The 22998-nt window shown below is 38.0% G+C and overlaps 1 protein-coding gene across 1 annotated transcript in view; it reads right to left on the bottom strand.

Moving 5' to 3' along the window:
• Window positions 1–22697, bottom strand: part of ISX (intestine specific homeobox) — a 33995-nt gene extending 11298 nt beyond the window's left edge. Inside the window, exons 1-2 of the mRNA XM_014052843.2 lie at window positions 21918–22697; window positions 60–211 (exon numbers count right to left, since the gene is read on the bottom strand). Of these exons, the coding sequence (XP_013908318.2) occupies window positions 60–211; window positions 21918–22092 (327 nt within the window). The 5' untranslated portion in view covers window positions 22093–22697. The remainder of the gene's footprint in view (window positions 1–59; window positions 212–21917) is intronic.
• Window positions 22698–22998: the final 301 nt, after the last annotated feature.

The following is a 22998-nucleotide window of genomic DNA, read 5'->3' as shown; positions in this document are numbered from 1 at the left end:
TAAATAACTAATCAGCATCCAGCTGCATTTGTTCTACATTAGGAGGAACCAGAAGTTACCTGAATTCTGGTTTCTGGAAGATTAATTTTGGCTGCCAGCTGGTTGCGGATGTTGATATCTGGATAGTGTGTAGCTTGGAAGATTCTCTCCAATTCCTTGAGCTGCTCTGCTGTGAATGTGGTCCTAATTCTACGCTTCACTTTCTTGTCATCTGTACAAAAAAACACCACAGATTTTAAAAGAAAAAAATCCCTTAATACAGAGAGGAAATCTAAAGGATGCAGAAGAACCAGGTATATTTCAAGTATTTTTTGATAGATTTACCGTAGCTGCCTCCCATTCTATTTAAGAATGCCTGCACAAATCCTGATAATTTAATTTTGTAGGTGAAACTGAGAGATAAATCCAGGCCTAAACAATGCTGCCATCAGGCCTGACCCATTGTATTATGATGAATGCAAAGAGGTTTTTATGCATGATCAATTGTTCATCAGAAACAAGTTGTTATTCCTCTCTATTTTGGGTTGGTGAAACAGCAACCAGAATATTGCTTCCAGATCTGGACGCAATATTTAATAAGGACATTGGCAGACTACAAACTGATCAGAGTAGAGTAACCAAGTGACCTAGATAAGAAAAAAAATTAGGAGAAGTGATTTGAGTCATTATTAATGATTAATCTAGAGAAGACTGGTAAGACCTGATAGCGATCTTCAAGTGCATGAAGGCTAACATGTAAAACATCTGCAGAGCTATTTAAAGCTGTTATTTAAAGAAAGTAGAGTTTGCATTCCAGGGAAGTGGGGCAATTTCAAGATGGCCAGACTCCTTGACTGGTCTGGGCCGCTTACAAATAAAAAGAAAGACAACTAGAATGGTGGTAAAAGCTATCCAACAATAGGACCAACTCCTTTAGTGCATTCCCCGTTGGAATTGTTGATGGTTCACTCTAGCTTTCACACATAGTCCTAGAATGGGAAGAAAGTGTGAATAATGTTAACCCGAAATTATTGCTTTCAGTCACTAAACATTCATAATGGCAGTTTTACTTGGTTCCATATACTCCATGTTTTTTGGAGTTTAAGATGCACTGGAGTATAAGACACATCAAGATTTTGAAGAGGCTAATTTTAAAAAAAGTTTTTGCACTCTGCAGACCTCCCCAAAACAGTGTGTGAAAACGGGCCCATTTTTTGTCAAAAAAGAGGGCATGCATAGCCTTTAGGAGGCTTGTAGAGTGCTCCTGGGGACTGCTGTGAAAAGCGAGCAAAAAATGGTCCATTTTTGCAAAAATGGGCCCGTTTTTGTCAAAAAAGGGGCATGTATAGCCTTTAGGAGGCATATAGAGTACTTCTAGGGGCTGGAGGGCAAAACCAAGCAAAAAACAGCCCATTATTTGCTCATTTTATCCCTCCCCAACCTCCAGGAGCACTTTGGAAACCTCTAAAAGCTATGCACGGCCATTTTTGCAAAGGGAGTGGGGTTTGTGAAGGCAAAAAATGTTGTATTCAGTGTATAAAAAGCACCCAGATTTTCAGCCTCTTTTTTGAGGGAAAATGGTGCATCTTATACTCTGAAAAATACGGTATATTTATTTTATACTGTTTTAGTTGTTTTAATTGTGTATATGATGTACATTGCCCAAGTCGCTTAGGTATAGGTATAGAAATCAAAGACAAAAATAAATGGAAGAAATGACATAAAGCTCTGTAAGAAACCAGGGACCGTTCTGGAAGATCAATACAGGGAAGCAGGCAGGCCATGTAGCTGGTCTACAACTTGTTAGAAAAGAATGTATTTCATTTGTTTTCTAATGATGCCTAATACGAATTTAACTTTTAATCATTTTGTCAGGTACACTTTCATAAATCTTTCATAGATCTATCTTCAGTTATCTGATTATTAAGATAAAAAGTGGTATTTACAGTTATCTGGTATGCATGACTTTACAAAATAACAGGCTTCAAAACAAACAGTCTTGATATGATGCATTGTAATAATACAGAATTGAAGATAATTGGTGACAACAATCTTTTCAGCATAGGATTCAATTTATAATCACTTGGGTAGAAAGAGGTACATCTTTCTTGATCTATGCTGTCATTACGATCTTAGCAAAGAATAAAGAGTCAGATTGATTGATTGAATGAATGAATAAATACAACCCATTATTAGGAAGCTTGATCTCAAAGCCTTGAACCTTTAGTATATCAAAGTACAAGTCATTAGGTACTTCTCCCCTGACAACTTCCAAGACTGTCAGTCATGACTGTCAGTCATGCTGAGTCTTGCTAGCATTATGACAGCATTTAACAGCCCCCCCACCCTTCTAGCCCATGTTCTGCCTTTTTACTGAGGGCTGGCATAGGATTGTCTAGGTAGATAATATAGAAGGGGGGCGATAGAGCCTGCTATGGGGAATTCCAAGGGTACAGTTTTGTTTAATTATCTTTTATTTATTGTTTTCTGATTTTACTGTTTTATTATTGTTTGATGTATCATTTTTATATCAGTTTTTAGAGACACTGAGAATTAGGCAGAATTGAGCAGCTATATAAATATTTTTTAAGAAAGAAAGAAAGAAAGAAAGAAAGAAAGAAAGAAAGAAAATAATGCAGTGATTCAGAACTGAGCAAATGTTCCTTATGTACACATTAAAAGCAATAAGCCTGAAGCCGTAATATTATTGAAAGAAATTGTTTTAGAAGAAGAGCTTAATCTATATCATCTAATTGATACAGGGGTAGGTTGCTCCTGGCATTACTGCCGGTTCACTGTGCACAAAAATTTTGCACATGCTTGCACGCCAGATGTGCACTTGGTGTGCATGCACATTTGCACAAAAATAGCTCTGCACATGTGCAAAATGTTAAAAAAATAAAAAAATAAATTTGTGCAATTAAAATTGTTCTGCGCATGTGTAGAACCGAAAATCAAGATAGCACTGCTGTAGGAGAACTGGTTCAGGGGCATGACAGGCCTGGGTCCCGGCCGGTTTCAGTGATCCAGGCTGCCAAAGGACTACCGGAACCCACCTCTGAAATGATATGCTTCTGTATTGTAGGAAGGAAAGACATTATTGGGTATTCTTATATGGGACCAATAGCAGGAATCCAAGAGAGAATCAATTGTTGTTTTTTTTTTTTTTTTGGGGGGGGGAGATCTATATGAATGCAAATTTGTTCACAGAGAACATCTAATTTCCAAAGTGGCTTGCCGGCCATGTGACCGAGTGGGAGTGGCTTGCTAGCCATGTGACTGGATGGGCGTGGCCAACTTGTAAAATGTGGTGAAACTCACTTAACAATGCTCTTGCTTAGCAACCAAAATGTTGGCTCAGAAACTCTGGCATTTGAAGCATGCAAGTCTTAAAGCTGTCAAGTTACAAGACCCTTGCACCCCTAACCCTTTAGAAAAAAACCCCAGGGGTATTCAAACTTGACAGCTTTAAGGCTTGTGGACTTCCACTCCCAGAATTCCTCCTCTCGTTCTTCATCTTGATGATGTGCGGACGGTTCTATAGAAGAGGTTAGAACTGGAAGGAACCCACCCCTGGGGATAGGTATGGAGAAAGAGAGGGCTGCCTCCATCAGTCATGTTTACTGTTAACCAAACACCACACAAAGATTTCTTTTATTTACCAGCTGCACTCATTCTGTTTACGGTAATCAATTTCAAGAGGTGATGCAGCCACGTCATTTAGATCAAAACTTTACAGAAATATATGTCCTCAGTACAATGCTTTAAATAACAGATGGCGGAGAACAACAATGGAAGAAGGCAACATATGTATATTTTTGACCATATGAACTAATATCTGAATTCAATGGATTTCTCTTTATTAGCACATGCATTGTTAGCAGAGACATTTCCCACCTATTACCTCTTGTTATTATTCTGGTCACTTTTGACTGGAATAGTGATAAGATTTAAGTGCCAAGGTTTTATCCTACTTGCACCATTTTTCAGTAGCAAAATGAAAGGCTTCAGTTCGCAATGTTCTCTGGGTGTCATGTAATTTGTTGATGCCTACAGGGAAGCCTCTGAAGGGCAAAAAATGGCTGAAAATCAAGGGCGAAAATCAGCTGGCCAGCACGTGCATGCATGATGAAGCTGACAGGGCAGTGCCTCGCATGCCCTCAAAAAAGGCCCCGCGTGCCACATGTGGCACGTATGCCATAGGTTCGCCATCACGGCACTATCGATTCTTGATTATTGCTTGGACAGATTTCTGCAGTTTTATTGGCAAGATTTTTCAGATGTGGTTTGCCAATGTTTCTTTTCCAAGGCTGAGAGAGAGTGGCTGGCCCAAGGTCATCCAACGGTCTTCATCCCTAACATAGGATTAGAATTCAGGGTCTTCTGATTTCTAGTCTAATGCCTTAATCACTACACAAACCTGGTTCTGAAAAGTGTTAGCAAGGGTGAATCTGGTGTGAAAAGTAGAAGGAAAGCCTTTCTATTCTACTTCACTTCTGGCTGCTGGCCAGGAATTTTATTAACTGCCTGGAATATACTAATAGAAAGGCATGATAGGAATTTAGAAATAATTTGCTTGGCTCACCAAAGGTAAAGCAGAGCAACAAATATGGTTAGGGGACTGGAGGCTAAAACATACAAAGAACAGTTGCTAGAATTGGGTAAGTCTAGTTTAATAAAAAGAAGGACTAGGGGTGACATGATAGCAGTGTTCCAATATCTCAGGGGCTGCCACAGAGAGGAGGGAGTTGAACTATTCTCCAAAACATCTGAAGACAAGAAGCAATGGATGAAAACTAATCAAGGAGAGAAGCAACCTAGAACTAAGGAGAAATTTCCTGACGGTTAGAACAATTAACCAGTGGAACAACTTGCCTCCAGAAGTTGTGAATGCTCCAACACTGGAGGTTTTTAAGAAGAGATTGGACAGCCATTTGTCTAAAATAGTATAGGGTTTCCTGCCTGAGCAGGAAATTAGACTAGAAGGTTTCCAAGGTGTTTTTCAACTGTTCTGTTCTGCTCTGCATTGTTCTGTTCTTCCAACTTTGTAACATAAGGGTCAGATTGTTCCATCACCAAACGTATCAGAGAACAGATTTGTCTTGAGAATAGTTAGTTCTCCCTGCTCTGTCATAAGATCTAAAACAATCTTGTCTTCTTATAATACCTCTCCTGATATATTTGATTCTACAAAACATTTTCTCAATACATGGGCACAGCAGCAACAATATAAGGAATTTGAGTATCTGCCCTGCTGAGCAGGGTTTTTTTGAAAAAAAAAATCTGGATCACTCAGATTATAATAATAAAATAACCTGAGGTCAGCTTTAAACCAACAGAGACTGAATGGACTGACTTTGATTTCAGCTGTAAATGAAATTGCTGCCGCTGTAGTTACCGGGAGCTAATCCAGAACATGCTGGTAAGAAAGGGAAAATGTGTATTTTTATTAAACTTAATCATAATAATATTTCTACTTCCAGGGAGAGAAAAGGAAGAAGGGAGGAAGGAAGGAAGGTGTGTACACTGTCCTGTACAGTGACTGTTAGTATCTGCCTCATGCAGCAATGATAGTGACAGCCTTCTACACTGACCATTCACAGTTATGACTGTGATGAACAAGCAATGATGAAAGAAGTAATGGGTGGAACCTAATCAAGGAGAGAAGCGACTTAGAACTATGGATAAATTTCTTGACAATCAGTGGAAAAACTTGGTTCCACAAATTGTGAATGCTCCAACAGTGGAAGAGATTGGACAACCATTTGTCTGAAATAGTATAAGGTTTCTTGCCTGAGTTGGAAGTTGGACTAGAAGACTTCCAAGGTCTTTTCCAACTCTGTTATTCTGCTAAAGTAATTTTTCAACCAGTCCCTGAATTTATGATCTCCACAAGTCTGTAAAGCAAGGAAAAGCTGAACTAAGATTATAAGTACTGTTGCAGTTTTACTTAGTGACTGCTTTGTTTAATGACTAGTCCCAACTCGGTAACCAAAAAGGACTACTTGCATGTGAGAAACTGGATTTACAGGGGCAAATCTACATTAGTGTTCACCTCTAAAAAGTGACAATTTCTTGCAGCTCCAAATCTTTGCAAGCAACTTTGAGATCTCAAATTAAGAGATCAACAGCACTCAAAATCATGGTATAATAATGGAAATTATAGGGTTATAAAATGTTAAGTGCAATGATGATTTTGAGAATATGGTTCTGGGGAAATTACACTATATTTCTTACTTTAAACGTTTCTTTATGCAATTACTTAGAATTCTTACTTTCTTTTATAAGATACAAAAAAGAATAAAAACTAAAAAAAAAAAAAAACAACCAAAGGAGGCCATTTTAGAAAAAGTGATTGTTAAACTTCTTGTAATGGTTCCAGTTTCTTCATTAAAAGACATTTTTATTACACTGTTAAATTTTGAGTAGATTCAAAATGAAGAATTAGGGCATGAAGTTAACCTTTACAACTTCAAGAGATATGGGGAACAAAAATACTATAGTGAACTTGTCATCCACATTATTTCCATTTCTCTAGTGTTTGGTTACCTCCCAGTATTTTGCTTTTGAAAAATAATAAAGTGAGAAGAAGATCAATTTTATCTAGAACAAAATCCATGAAAATCTAGAAAAGGACAATATAAATTGCTGAAGAAGGCCTTCAAAATCATGAAATTATTGACTCCGCCAGAGAATGGGCCACTGAGAATTTTCAAGGACAGAAATGAACAATAGACTTCTCACACATAATTACCTTGAAAGGTGTATATTCCTTTACTATGCATCACAAATAGTAACTTATGACTTGTGCCAGTTTAAGCAGTGCTGTCTAGTTCTCCTGCTGCTCTTCATTTCATTGTAAGCAACCTCTCCCACTCCAATTGGCAAGCAAGCACTGTGCAGGAATGCCTCTTCCTCTCTAGCCATTGGTCATGGCCTCTATTGGATTGGGTAATGGATAGGCACACACAGGCTTAACGGTAACAACAGCTCTTTATTGAGTACAACAAGTGAGAACAATCCAGCAAAGGTTGAGTCTGACAGCAGCCTTTTATAGAGAGCTGTCAGACCCTTCAACCAATAGGATTAAACCTCTGTTCCCACCAGAACAGAGGACCTGGGTGGAACCCACTGTAGATGTCGTGTCTGCAGTTATATTTCTTTTAGGATTTTTGGCCTGCCACACTCTCTATTATTTTCCTATGCTGGTTCATTAGTATAGTAATTGGGAGGGGCAATAGTAAGGAGTAGAATTGTGGAATGTGTTGTTGCATTCTTTTATAGAAGCCCAAGGTTATCTTTGCGAAATGCCACAATGTACTCAATAATTGACTTGCCCTCTTTCTGGTTCCTGTTTTAAACTCATGCCGGCGAACGTGCTTGGATGGCTTGGGCACATAGTGGGTCCTTAGCGTCTGCTGCAGCATGGACCAGGTGACTGCTTGAAGTGGTGTTGGCTAAGAAAGGTTTTTCGCCATCTCAAACACTTCCCGGCCACAGTATCCAAGGAACATGTTTTTCTTGCAGCCTTCAGGAAGGCCCATGAGGTCATTTGCCTCGAGGAAGCAGTCAAATCGTAGCATGTATGATTCCCAGTGCTCGGTGACTGGATCATATGGAGTCGGTGGGGCATGCATAGCCATTTTGTTTACAGAGGGTGATTTGAGTTTGCTGCTCAAAAATGGTTGCTCAAAGCTGTGCTGAGCTCCGGGCTGGGTGTACTTGCTGGATTGCTACGCTCTTTTTGGTTCGCCTAGTTGCCTTCCAATCTCACCTTCATCGCCAGTGTTAAATTGGGTAATAGATAGACACACATAGGCTTAACGGTAACAACAGCTCTTTATTGAGTACAACAAGTGAAAACAATCCAGCAAAGGTTGAGTCTGACAGCAGCCCTTTTATACGGAGCTGTCAGACCCTTCAACCAATAGGATTAAACTTCTGTTCCTGCCAGAACAGAGGATCTTGGTGGAACTCACTGTATTTAGAACTGATATCTAACAGCCTCCATGGCCATTTATTATATTTACAAGTTCAACAATAGGATGGTGAAAAGCTGGTTGGGTTTTTTTTGGGTGGGGGAGGGTGAAGAAGGAATTCACTGATGGAACATGTGAAGGTGTTTTTTTTAATCAAGAGAAATTGACAGTCAGGATTACTACTCACTCTAGTCGAGAACACAGAAAAAATTGTAAAACTGTAAGGTTTTCTTTCTTCTTTGTGTTTACTTTTAGGAGTAAAGTAGCATAAAAATCAATCATGTTAAATATGGTCTAGTTGGAACACTAGGCCATCAATAGGGTCAAAACAGAACAAAAGGTTGAAATCAGAAAATGGATTTCTTAAATTGGCTTCACTTCATTTCCAGAGCAAAAGTTGAAGGCTACAAGGTAGAAAAGCCATAAGCCACCTGTAGATTTTATGTAATTACCTCCTTTCTATTAGAATTATAAAGGAGAGTGCTGGAAAACCCTTCAACTTTTGCTCTGGTGGATCCTCTTGCAGAAAGTCAGCACCTACCTGCTCCTAGAAGAATGAAATATTTTGAGGAATATTAAAAAGGCAGAATATTTCCCTAAATGAGAAATGGAGAAACATGGTTTTTTAGATGCAGGAAGCAGCCCCAGTCTCCTTGCCCCCAAGCAGAAATTGAGGAGGCAGCTTTTAAAAATGCTGATTTGGTAATCCATTCAAGACAGAATATTTTGAAACTCCCTGAAGCAAAGTCTGAACAAAGTAGAATGGTAGGATTAGCCCCTCAAGATCCAAAACAGAATAAAAGCCATTAAGCCACAATAAGAACTGCCCAATACCTTTTCAGAACACAAGGCCCTTCATTGAACCATCCCAGAGCAGTCCAAACCTCACCTGGGAGCTCAGATAAACAATAAACCAGAGGCTGACCAGATTGGCACAGACAGCCATCTAAGATTTGCATTTGTTCTTTTGCCTATAGAGCTAGCTATGACCCCTATATAACCCTTATATGATCCCATAGGAATCTGACAACAGCCAATAGAATACATGTTCTTACACAGGAAAAGGAAGCTCAAGTGCAAAGCCCCTCAACTCCATTTTGTAAGCTGCCCAGAATCACATGTGCTTGGCAGTTCTGCTTCATCCATAAATTGACCTTCTTTCCAATCAGCCTCCATCCTCCATTTTATTTCCAGTGCCTTCTTCCCAGAAGTGCCTTCATCCCTAGAACTGAACCAGATGGATATTTCTTCCCACACTCTGATTGGAATATCTTTCAATATCCTTGTGTAAATATAATCTGTAGGATAACTGTGTGGAGTTTCTGAACTGTTGAACTCTTATGATATTACTTCACTGTTTCAATTAGTTCATTCAGGTTACCTATCTACTGAATGTGAGATTTTCACTAACAATAACAGAGGCCTACAACACATTATTAGATTTATGATCTGGCTGTATATAAAATTTATATTATATCCTGCTGAGTGATTTTAAGTATTTTAAAGAAGAATTTTAGTGCAATACTTTTAGCAAGAGCCAAAGTCCTTCTTTTATGTAGCCTATGAGTTGAAGGCACTTTTAAGAAGCTCTCTTACTTCACATCATGAGTGCATAGAGTAATTTATTAGTACTTGATGCCTGTATCTTTGAAACATTTGAAAATATTCCTTCTCTTATGAGTTGGAACATGCTTGAATTATTTAGTTTTTGTTTCTTCTTTTTAAAGTATATGGACAAGATCTAATAGAACAATGCATATTTCAAAATGATTTGAAAGAAGTATTTCAGGCATAACATGAACCCAGCACCTCCCCGCTACTACTTACGCAGAATGTAATAAAATGGAATAGAGTTGGAAGGAGCCTTGGAGATCTTCTAGTCCTACCCCCTGCTTAGGCAGGAAACCCTACACTACTTCAGACAAATGATTATCCCACATCTTCTTAAAAACTTCCAATGTTGGAGCATTCACAACTTCTGGAGGCAAGTTGTTCCACTGATTAATTGTTCTAACTGTCAGGAAATTTCTCCTCAGTTCTAAGTTGTTTCTCTTCTTGATTAGTTTCCACCCATTGCTTCTTGTCCTACCCTCAGGTGCCTTGGAGAATAGTTTGACTCCCTCTTCTTTGTGGCAACCCCTGAGATATTGGAACACTGCTAAGATGTCTCCCCTAGTCCTTCTTTTCATTAAACTATACTTACTCAATTCTAGCAACTGTTCTTTATATGTTTTAGTCTGCAGTCCCCTAATCTTCTTTGTTACTCTTCTCTGCACTCTTTCTAGATCAGCTACATCCTTTCTCCAACTTCTATGCAAGCCTGAAAAAATATTCCACTGTTTTAAAAAGGAGAGTCTTAAAGCAATGGGACATGTTACAAGAATACATGGAGACATAACAAAATGTGTCTCCTTACTGAATAACAGAGAAGTAATGTGCCAATCTGAAATCTGAAGCATTTCTTCCAAATAATTTTCAGATATACATAGCTCAATAGTCTGTCTCCTCAAAATATATTTAATTTATACTTGGAGATGAGCTAAAGAGTGAGTGGCATTTGGAGAGACGATGATGATGATATTGGTCATTGATTCATGACTGATGTGGAAAACTTTGGCCTTATGAAAATGTAGGATAGCCTGTTCATTAGAAAAAGAACAAAAGGAGGACATATGGCTTCTCCGACAAACTGAATAGTCTATTTATTTGATTATGAAGAGACTTGGAATTGAGAATATGGTACAGTAGCTAATTTTTAGCAGAGCATCTTCTCAACCCTTATTAAAAGAATTAGTTTAGCTGGGAGAATGGTTCTAATTGGATGCATACAAATGGCTCAGGCTAGAGCCTTCTGCCACTGAAGCATCGCATTTAGCTTCCTGCTGATATCTATTGGGGCACTGCAGAAATGGAGCAGCAGGACGCTGGAATGTTTAAAGGCTCCATTTAATTTCTTTTAGACCAAAGCCTTTCAGACAAAAGCTGCCTTCACCTAGGCACCAATCACAGGCACTTAATTATTGAAGCGGATGGCTGCAATGAAGACTAGGAGAAAAACCTCTGGTATGAAAAACAGGAAAGCTTTACACACTTTAAAAAAAAAACCCCGAGTGATTAAAAAAATCCTACAACAAAAGTGAATGATAAAAAATTGGTGTGTGTGTGTGTGTGTGTGTGTGTGTGTGTGTGAGAGAGAGAGAGAGAGAGAGAGAAGGAGCGACAGCCCTCTCATGAAAAATCTATTCAACGTTAACTGTGTTTTGAGAGGTTCCTTGCTGAGCTGCCAGTGTAATGAAAGCAAATGAAGCATGGAAGAAAATAATGTAGGAGTCCAAAAAGAGATTGAATGCGTTGCAAGCAAAGATTTGATGGTAACTGATATGGAGAAGCTTTATTCAGTTCTGGAGAGATTACAGCAACATGGCTGAAAATAACTTAGTTAACCTTTGTGCATTAGCTGCCTGTAGGGCTTGCTTCTTGCAGGTTCCACTTCCAGGTTTGACACCTGCTACTATTGTTATTATCCCAGCCATAGAGTGCTCTAAGCATATTTCCTAGAGATCTAGACCTCTGGGGTTCAGAATTCTACTTTATATATTATATTGCCAGGGGACTACTTAATATCCATTATTGTCTATACTAGGGGTGTAAAAGTCAAGGCCCAGGAGCCATATCTGGCCCACAAGGTGCTTAGATCTGGCCCACAGGGAAACAGCAAAGAACTGGTCCACAAAGCATGCACTCAGCGAACTGGTTATTAGACTGGTTGAATCACACCACTGATGGCGATGTTACTGGAAATAACATGTACATTTCTTAGCTGTGTGGTTCCTGGGCATTGTGATTCCAGCCTTGCCTTGGATTGACCCTGTGCTTTCACTTTGGATTGTGCCTTGTAATTCTGGACTTATCTTGCCTCATAGATCCTCTTGTATTATGGATTTAATTTTGCCTTGTAGATTTATCTTGTTTGGGAAACTTTCAAGTGGCTTGCAGACTCACTGGCATCAGCCTGCTTTTGTCTCGACTTAATTGGGACACTTGTGGGTTTTTAGTGAAGGGAATTGCTCAAGAATAATAATAACCCACTAAGTCACCATTACATGTAAGTGAATGGGACAGTACATAGGGTGGCCAAGAAGTATTAATACTACTTTATAATGCCTTGGTAAGACCACCGTTGGTATATTGGTTCTAGTTTTGGTTGCTACAGTATAAAAAGATGTTGAGACTCTAGAAAGAGTGCAGAGAAGAACAGCGAAGATCATTAGGGTACTGGAGGCTAAAACATATGAAGAATGGTTGCAGGAACTGGGTATGTCTAGTTTAATGAAAACAAGGACTGGGGTGATATAATAGCAGTGTTCCAAAATCCTTGTGGCTATCACAAAGAAGATGGGGCCAGCCTATTCTCCAAAGCACCTGAAAGACGCAATGGATGGAAACTAATCAAGAAGGGAAGAAACCTACAACTAGAAATTTGAGAACAATTAATCAGTGGAACAGGTTTCCTGCAGAAGTTGTGGGTGCTCCATCACTGGAGGTTTTTAAGAAGAAGTTGCACAGACATTTGTCTGGAATGGTATAGGGTCTTCTGCTTAAGCAGGGAGTTGGACTAGAAGACCTCCAATGTCCCTTTCAACACAGCTATTCTGCTATGGGAAGAATAATCCAGTAGGCCTAAATCTCATAAAGGCTTTCTACAAGAAGAAACAAGAGTGGAAAAAGTGCAAGAAAAAAATGGTGATAATTTTTTTTGTAAAAACATTAGCCAAGAAAGAGCCATGGTTGAAATGTGACTCTTTTTAGGTGATTACAAACTTGTGAACATCCAAATACAACTGAATGCAAGCCAAGCATGTGACCTTTTGAGATTTGTGGTCTGGCAATGAAATAAGGAAAGGAAACACATGTAATAATAATTAAACAGAATGACATTTCATTTGGTTGGCTAATGGAACTTTTCTTTTCTTTTTGACAACCATTACTGATTATTTCAGTTAGTTTTAATAATCCATGTAATCTGAAAGTGTCGTTATTCATGCAGCGAAGACAAATGTCAGAGCAAAGTAGCACATTTTTCATTCTACCTCTCTTCTGGGTCAGTTGTTCAGGATAAAACATATGTGTTTTAGTTCTCTTTTTAAAAACTAGAGCTAAGACAAAAATGGGGCTGCCCTACTTTCACTGTCCATTTGCACACAATGGCAATTGGGACAATTAATCCTAATAATTCTTGGTGGTTGTGCATTAATAAGGCAAAGTGTTTTCAGCTATAGCTTTCCCTGGGAACATGAAAACATTCTGAATTTAGCAAAGGGTTAAATTAAGACAAAGGGTCGGTGTCAAAATGAACATTTTTCATTATGGATTTATTATCAACCAAACAATGGTTTTCTTGCCATTCAAAACAACAACTGTGGGTAGAAACATTTTCTGTTCACTTTACATCAATGATTTTCAAACTTGGTCACCTTAAGATGTGTTGACTTCAGCTCCTAGATTTTCCCAGCCAGCATCCAAAGTGCAAAGCACCTGAAGTATTAGTGAACCATAATTGTTAATTTAATTCCTCTTAATTTTTAAGAGGAAAATTATTGAATATTGTACATAACTGAAGAATCAAGAGGGTTTTAAAAAAAAAGCAATAATTCAAACTTGGCATTATCCATTATATTTGGGAATACAGCCTCAGCATTCAAAAGTCAAGCCCTGTGCAGCATTTGGTCTGTAAAAAATAATAATAAAAAGGGAAGCGGTAATTCTTGTTTAGCAATCACAACTGGGACCAGCAACTGGATCATGAAGAAAAGTGATGAAATTGTGACTGTGCTTATCTTACTTAAGCTTCCCTTTGCTTTACAGACTTGTGACAGTCCTAAATATAAGGATTGATCATAAAATTACTTTTCCATCACTGCTTTTACTGTCAATAGTCACTAAACAAGACAGTCACTAAAGGAAGACTGGAGTACACATGTGTCAAAAAATTCAAGATGATCATGTAGTCATGGTTTTAATTTTGACCACAGTGTAAAGGACTGAACCATCCAATTCACAAATTATGATACTTGCAAATGTCTCTGATTTTAAGTTTATTACCCCCCCCCCCCGCATTGCACTACAGGGACGTGCAGTCAGGGGAGGCAGGGGAGGCAGAGCCTCACCACTGTCAACATGAAAAGAAAAAAAATGTAAAAGGAAAAAGGCTGAGCTAGTTGCTGCCAGAGTCACAGTGGATGACTCTGCTTAGTGCTTAACTGTGTAAAAAAGCCTCTAAAAAAGTGCCCTCTACAGGAGTAGGTGGGAGAACGAGGTGCGTCATCTAGTCTGACTTTATGATCACTCGAACAGAGCTAAGCAAGGGTTAAAAGACAAAAAATTCCTGATGTAATAAGGCACATCGTTCTCCTGCCTCCTGTAGAGGGCGTTTTTTAAGAGGCTTTTTAAAATAGTTAAGCAGAGTCATCCACACAGTGACTCTGGCAGCAACTAGCTCAGCCTTATCTCAGCTCTTACCTTTTTCCTTTTACATTTTTTTTCTTTTCATGATGGCAGGCAAGAGCAGAGTTGAAATCCTCTCTGAAACAGCTGGAAAAGATACGTGTGTGGGTCGGAGGGAGGGGGAGGAATTCAAACTTCATCCTCAAGTGTAGATCCCTCCCCAAGGGTAGTTTGATTGCATGCAGAGCTACATTGCCTTCTCTCTCTCTCTCTCTCTCTCTCTCTCTCTCACACACACACACACACAAACACACACACACACAAACACACACACACACACACACCTGAATAAAAGTATATAAGCCCAGCTTCACTGATTACAAGTTTGAAAAGGCAACGTGGCTCCATCTGCAATCAAAGGCTTGGATCGGAAGACAGCAGGGGAATGTGTGGGGGGGAGGGTATGGCAGAGGAGCTGCTTTCAAGCCATTAGAAAATATATCCAATCCAACTTCTGTGTTTGTGTTTGTTTGAGATTGAGTGAGTGAGAGAGGGATCCAACTTCTCTGTGTGCGTGTATATGTTTGAGGGAGGAGGGAGGGAGGGAGAGAGGGAGGAAGGAGGGGGAGGGAGAAGAAAAAGAATGAAGGAAAACTTTTTTGCAAAGGAGAAAAGCAAATGCTGTCGCTTTAAATCGGAACTGAGCATGCCTGGCTGTGGAATTCTGGGAGTTGAAGTCCAAAAGCCTAAAAAAATTTGAAACCCCTGTGTCAGTGCCTCACCAGCCATAAACCTCAGCGCACCTATAAAAAGGTTAGATAGAAGAGAGAAAAAACTGCTCTGCTTCCATTGATTCTTAGTGAATCTAACAAGATGCTCATTTTAAAAGTACATTTCCTAAGAGAAATTCGATTTTCCTTTTGGTAAATCCAGTATTTCTGTGTACTTAAATGCCTGGCTCCTGAATTTCTGCTTGCCATATATGCACAAAACATCTATAAAAATGGCAATACTAATAAATTAAAGTGACGATGGAATATGCAAATACTCTATAATTTATTCTATATAATTCCCCAATTTTTATCGCATTATGAAGATGCCAATCTCCTCAACATTTTTAGTTGCTTCCTTCTATTGAAAACAAAAACAAATGGGAAATTAAGTTTGGTTGAAATTTTTAAAATAACCTCTCTAAGGGAAAGAAGAATAGGTAAAAAATGAGATGTTATGAGTGGGAATATGGTGTTGAAAAAAGGGCTTTGGAGGCAGAATGACATTTTCCTTGGTAAATGTTGCATTTGACTTCCAGTAATGGTGACATTTTAGCTCGGCGTAGGCTGAGGGAAATGTTAATAATCGATTGAGAAATGGCTTCAAGGTTTGGTTCAAACTGCTTCAGCATCTACATATGCAGCAAGTTGCAGAGGGAAAAATATAAGTAATATAGTTGAATTCACTTTAGGCAAAATTATTTTAAAGAAAGATTAAAGACTGATAGCAGAATGCAAACTGGGGAAGGGGGGGAATAGTAATTCAGTAAAAAATAATAGTAGGCCTTTTAAGATAGAGAACTAAGGTACCCACTCATGAAAATTTAAAGGCTATTATACATATTCCAACTCTAAAATGTACATTGAAAATTTTCTGTAGGCCTGCATAATAATATGAATGACAAGCATGTCTTCTAATGTGATAGCGAGCTTGCAAAAGGCTGCAACTAAATGCACATTTCACAGTAATATAGATGTGAAGCTTCTAGCAGAAGAATTCAAATTATTACTGAAGAGAACTTTGCTCTGATAGTTCATAAATCATCATCCAAAACTTTACTTCATATATTAGGTATAAAATATGAAGGGTAGAACCTAACCAACCCTGGCTGATTTGCCCCAACTAAGGTAAAATCCAGAGTTGTAGATTAAACAAGGAAAAATATATCCAGAAAAAATATATCCAGAAAAAGAGTATTGGTAAATAGCAATAGCAATAGCAATTAGACTTATATACCGCTTCATACGGCTTTCAGCCCTCTCTAAGCGGTTTACAGAGTCAGCATATCGCCCCCACAGTCTGGGTCCTCATTTCACCCACCTCGGAAGGATGGAAGGCTGAGTCAACCTTGAGCCGGTGAGATTAGAACCGCTGAACTGCAGATAACAGTCAGCTGAAGTGGCCTGCAGTACTGCATCCTAGCCACTGCGCCACGTCGGCTCCCTAAATACTTTATTGCTTTATTGACAGGAAAGTTTCATGGAAGTAGACTTGAATTTGTCTCAAAGGAGACATTTAGCATTGTTTGATGCCTATAACTAATGCAACATGTAATTGATCTTGTTTGCTTGATCTTAAAAATGAAGAAAGTTGAATCCATTTCATAATTGGTTGGGAAACTACTGGGGTTCTAGCTAGATGTTTAAACAAAACCCTGAAAGACAATATGTTTAGGCATGGCTGCCACAAAACTACACATCTACATAGTTATTATGAGTTAACCTTGATTTGAGCATCTTTTTTCTTTTTCTTTTTATAGGGAAATATAAAGCATTTTATATTAGGGCCCATAGATCAAAGGTAATCTGCTTTAGGCTAAATTTCAGATAGCCGTCTTATTTCCCAAAACATATTGAGATGGTGCTGATGAAATTTAATGGCAGAATTTTAGCCACAAAAAAGTAGAGCCTTTGTTCCACAAAGGATGCTTTGAACAAAACTACTTTCATCTACAGGAATATAATATGTATGTATGTATGTATGTATGTATGTATGTATGTATGTATGTTATACTTATTGCTGTTTGTATGCTACTCAATCCAATAAAACTCAAAGAGGTTTCAGATTAAAGTAGTTTCAGGATAGTCCTCTTCAGTGATTATTTTATCCTATCATTAAAATACATTACTGAGTAACAGTTGATACCTAAAATGCTTGCACTTATTCTGTTAGTTTTCCAATCTGTTCTTTAGACCAGTGTTTTTCATCCTTTTTTGTGCAAAGGCACACTTTTTTCATGAAAAAAATCATGAGGCACACCACCATTAGAAAATGTTAAAAAAATTTAACTCTGTGCCTATATTCAATATAGGCGGGTGTTTTTCCCACGGCACACCTTACACTATGTCACGGCACACTAGTGTGCCGCGGCACAGTGGTTGAAAAACACTGCTTTAGACTATCACACTGCCAAAAGTCATGTTACCCAAAAATATTTTCATTTTTATCCTACCAGCCTACATCTCTAATACCCCTGCATCTTATTTTTTCCCCACAGCAACTGCTCTCTGAGGTAGTTGGGGGTGGGAAGAGAGAGAGAGAGAGAGAGAGAGAGGGAGGGAGGGAGGGAGGGAGGGAGGGAGGGATTGGCTCAAAGTGACCCAGTTGGATTTTTCATTGTATGTTATTATCCTGAACTGCAATTTTTTAAGGCTCACCCTAACTTTTAGTAGGAGCTTACAAAAGTAATGGCAAAAAGAAACAGATGTGTTTTGTGAGGAAGCAGGTAAGATTGTAGATTTCATCAGCTCTAATTAAGGAGCATTATTTAGCTAAAGGAGTAAGGCTGGTTTTTTAAAAAAATTCTCCTAAGCATAACTAGGGGTACAATTAAGAAAGTGTAAACTAATGCTTTTATTTTAATATTTTGCATTCTAAAATCTCTAATGAAGTTTGAGCAGTCTGTAACCAACTAGAAAAAGGCTTTGGATCAGAGTTGGTATTCAGCAGGTTCTGACCAGTTCAGGAGAACTGTAGCAGGAATTTTGAGTAGTTCGGAGAACTGGTAAATACCACCTCTGACTGGCCCCACCCCATCTATTGTCTGCCTCCTGTGTCCCAGCTGATAGGGAGGAAATGGGTATTTTGCAGTATCCTTCCCCTGGAATGGGGAAGGAATGGAGATATTACAGTATCCTGCCCCTGAAGCGGGATGGGAATGAAGATTTGACAGTATCCTTCCCCTGCCATGCCCACCAAGCCACTCCCACCAAGACACGCCCACCAAGCCATGCCACACCCACAAGCCATGCCCACAGAACCGGTAATAAATTTTTTTGAATCCCACCACTGCTCTGGATCATAATGAATTATGAGTACTCAATTAAGATATCAACATAGAGCGCACAGCAGTTCATGAGGAATGAGATGAAAAATACAAAGAACAACAAATCAAGGCTATATATGCATCTAGAATGCAGTATATCATTCTAGTCATCCCATTTGAGTGTTTGTGTGTATATCTATGACATTGAGATTTTACAGGCATAACTTTTTACCTCTCTTGGACCAATGAAGTTGTCCAATGAAGCTGATAGGAAAAAGTTTTAGAAAAGGTAAACACAAGTAATTCTTAACACACTAGGTAATTAACCTTTGGAATTCATTACCCATGAGAAATTGTGGCAATCATGACTCAGAAAGTTTTAAAAAGGAAGCTGGATAAATTCATGGAGGATGAGCCAAGGTGGCGCAGTGGTTAAATGCAGCACTGCAGGCTACTTCAGCTGACTGCAGTTCTGCAGTTCGGCTGTTCAAATCTCACCGGCTCAGGGTTGACTCAGCCTTCCATCCTTCCGAGGTGGGTAAAATGAGAACCCAGATTGTTGTTGGGGGCAATATGCTGACTCTGTAAACCGCTTAGAGAGGGCTGAAAGCCCTATGAAGCGGTATATAAGTCTAACTGCTATTGCTATTGCTATAGGCCTATCAAGGGATATTAACCTTGGATTCTCAATGACCTATCCAAGGTTGAGAAAGCATGCTTCTATACATCAGTTGCAAAGGAATAATAACTGGCAAGGGGGCATGTTCCTAGTGTTTTCTTGTTAGCACCCAGAAGGTTACTTTGAGAAACCAAGTGCTGGACTAAGTTAGGACTGTTCAAATATCTATGACAATGGATGTTATCAGTAATTAAATACTATTACTTTGGTTTGTGTTTAGAAAAGTGTATAAGTGTATATTGAATAGAAAATTAAGTAAATAATTGTATAAAATTGCCCATGAGTACTTCTTAATGACTATGGATGTTTTTCTTCCCTTGGACATTCTTCAACTATGTGATCTCCCAGAAATCCCCAGTCACACCGGCCCTTGCTGAAAATCCTGGGCACTGAAATCTACATATGTAGAAGGATCCCAGTACTCCACCTTAGGGAAGACAAGAGGATGGCCCGTATTTCACACATTTCTTCCAATTTTAGACTCTAATCGTATTCAACAATTTCAAAGTATGTGAGGAGGGGTTGTTGGAAGAAGGAGCTATTGCAGCCTAATTTAAATAAACACTTTAAAATTTAAAACACTTCATTTTCAAAATGTTTGAAGTGATTTTACAATGGGCTTCAAATGGACTACTCCAATTGACATCTTTCTAAAATATTGGAATGCGGAATTATCATGACCACATAATGCATCTGTTGGGAAAGAGATTTTTGTCTGTTACCCATTCCCATCTGTACCTGTAAACAAAGCACATTTTGCACGAAGGTAATTCACAATGTTGCCTTAACAGTGCAAGCTTTAATATAGCAATTGGGTGTTTGAGGACTCAAGTTTACTTTCATAATAAAATTGGTATTTCATAGCTTGTTTAGCCAGCAGTGTAGATGAATACTTTGTGCACATGAACTAGCACAGCAGATTCAAGGACAACTTCATTCCTGGAGATTAGTACAGACTTTCCATTTTAGTAGCTGCTACAATGTTTATCCATCATCTCTTAAAGCATGTGCATTGCAACTGCTTCTCTACGTGTGGCTGTTTCCTATGGGCTCTTCAATAGACTAACCCTTGTGCAATTTCCACATGACATGAAGTGGTTTAAAGTTTCAGATTTCAAACCAGCCCATAATGAGAAGATACACCGTCAGACTTCATCTCCTCCTGTTTTCTACTCCTTCATATTTAATCATGTGGAAACTAAGCATGCTTTGCTTAGAATAATGTAGGGGAAGTTCATGATGGCACTCTTGAAATTCCTAGAAAGATGTCAGCTGAAGAATGTCAACATCTATTCTCAATTGTCCCAGAAGGTAGGAAGATTGGACTGAAACGTCAGGAAGAATATAACCATGGAACCAATTGTTTAGAAAGGTGGTAGACATAAAAAAAAGCTGGACAGCCATCTATTGAAGAAGTATTTTAATATATCTGTATTTTAAGTATTAAGCATTTAGTAATTATTAAGTATTTAATATATCTGTATGTACATCTATTTTTTGTATTATCTTTTGTATTATCTGCTAGGTAGTTGCTTCATTTCGGATTTCATATTACATAATGAAAAGCATGGCCTTTTCAGGCTATGTCCTTTATCTTTATCAGAATCTATGTAATTGATAATTTCCCCCCATTAATACTAATTCAATATCATTTTTCCCACAAACTTATTAGATGTTCCTGAGGGATTTTCTCCCCCATTTATAAGGCAACTGCATATTGGACATTAATACAATTGATAGAATTGAGCGAGTCCAGAGATATTTCACGAGAAAAGTCCTCCACTCCTCTGCTCACAACAGAATACCTTATGCCACCGGACTTGAAATTTTGGACTTAGACAACTTAGAATTACGCAGCCTTCGGTCTGACCTAAGTGTATTACATAAAATTATCTGCTACAATGTCCTACCTGTCAATGACTGCTTCAGCTTCAACCACAACAACACATGAGCACACAATAGATACAAACTTAAGGTTAACAGCTCCAAATTCGATTGCAGAAAATACGACTTCAGCGACAGAGTGGTCAATGTCTGGAATGCACTCTCTGACTCGGTGGTTTTGTCCCCAAACCCCCAAAACTTTAACTTTAGACTGTCTTTTGTTAACCTCACCCCATTCCTAAGAGGTCTGTAAGGAGCATGCACGAGCACACCAACGTGCCTTCCATCTCTGTCCTAATGTTCCCTTTTATTCGTATCCATTTCATATATTCAAAATCATGTTTTTACCTATATAGTATGTTATCTAACACATGCTTGACAAAATAAAAAAATAATAAAAAAATAATATGTTTAAAATAAAGGGTGTGACATTAGTACATATAATTTTTTTAAAAAGATATTCTTAAACAATTTGTTTAAATTTAGTCTAGAAAAATTGTCCTTAAAAATAAAAAAGACACATACACAAAAAGCTTTGATTTTTTGCCCTACTTTAAAGCACACACAAACATAACCTGGATTAAAAACAACCCCTAATGAATACATGCACAAGTGGTCTTATTAAGTGTATAATATATCTATCTATTAAAATGTAAAAGAAAAAGAAAACTAGAAAAGCAAATCTGGCAATTTATAGTACCATTTTGTAACCTGGAAAATAAACTTTAATTTAAAATGTTATATGTCATATTCTTAATGCACCATAAAACATGATCAAAATTTTCCATAGATGCCATAAGAACATTAACAATTATGCTGAAATATGAATTCAATACACTTCAAGTGTTTTTTTAAATCAATTTGAAAATCATGCAAGAATGATCATATGTTTCACAAACTAGAACAAATTTCCTACCTTTATACCTGTCCAGAAGTGGCTCAGAATTGAACTTTTGAGCCACTTCAGTTTGGCTATTGCAGGTCACCGTATTGTGGAGGCAAGCCTCAGTAGATGGGGTTTTTAAGATTGCTTCTATAGAAAAAGACAAAATAGGCTTCTCCTTCTTGTCACATTCCTTGGAGCAGCTCATCTTCGTTCCACAACAGTAAACAAAATATTCTTGGTATATGTCATATTCTCTTGGTTGTTCATTTTATGTAAGGAAAAGGCAAGTAGAAGTTGATTTTCTCTTCTTCCTGAGTTCTATTCTTACGTTCAAAAGACCAAATAAGAAGAAAAATGTCCATTTCCCTCTTGTAAATTCTCCACAAAATTTAGAAATCTTAATTCATGAACAATAATTTTATTCTGAATTGATATGTGTTCAGCCTTATCTATACTAAAATGTACCCACTTTTTACAGTTTAAAAAGTTTTAAGGATCTTCATATATCCATTTTCTCATTTAGTCTTACTTTGGAGGCACTTCTAGTTTTTCTTTAAATTATTCTTTCTAAAATATTAGGAGTGATGGATGGCAACCATAACAAAATCAAGTACAACTGAAGGGGAAAAGAAACCTTGCTTTTCCCTAAAAGAATAGATCTGGTTAGGAAGTATCCCCAACAGGTAATAATGTTAGAGGTCCATTAGAAAGAACTTGAGACGTCTACTTTTCCTCCTATTCATTTTAACTGCTCTTCTTACTTTAAATTTAGTTAAGGATGTATTTTTATAAACCTTTTTTTTAAAAAAAGTAGAAATTCTCTAGGATTTTTTCCTTACCTTTCTAACTCCCTGTCCTTTGCTGCTACTCACTGCTTTATCCTATGATTGTACTAACAGACAATTTCTTGTTTGCCCTATTACCCGACCGCTGGTAAGTTGATATTCCATCATATGATTCGTTGTAAAGCTCAGGCTGAAATTACTGTGTAACCAGATGGCAATAAAACACACCCGATAAGATGAAAGACGGTTGGCTTTTTCCAAGGACTATGAAGTTATTGTGCAGAAAAAGAAATAAATATATCATTATCCAAGTATAATAGAATGCT

The sequence above is a fragment of the Thamnophis sirtalis genome, unplaced genomic scaffold (genome assembly GCF_051295495.1).
Source record: "Thamnophis sirtalis isolate CommonGarterSnake01/CBP01778 unplaced genomic scaffold, rThaSir2_p1.2 scaffold_9, whole genome shotgun sequence".
Classification (NCBI taxonomy): Eukaryota; Metazoa; Chordata; class Lepidosauria; order Squamata; family Natricidae; genus Thamnophis; species Thamnophis sirtalis.
This window is presented reverse-complemented; position numbering and strand designations above follow the sequence as displayed.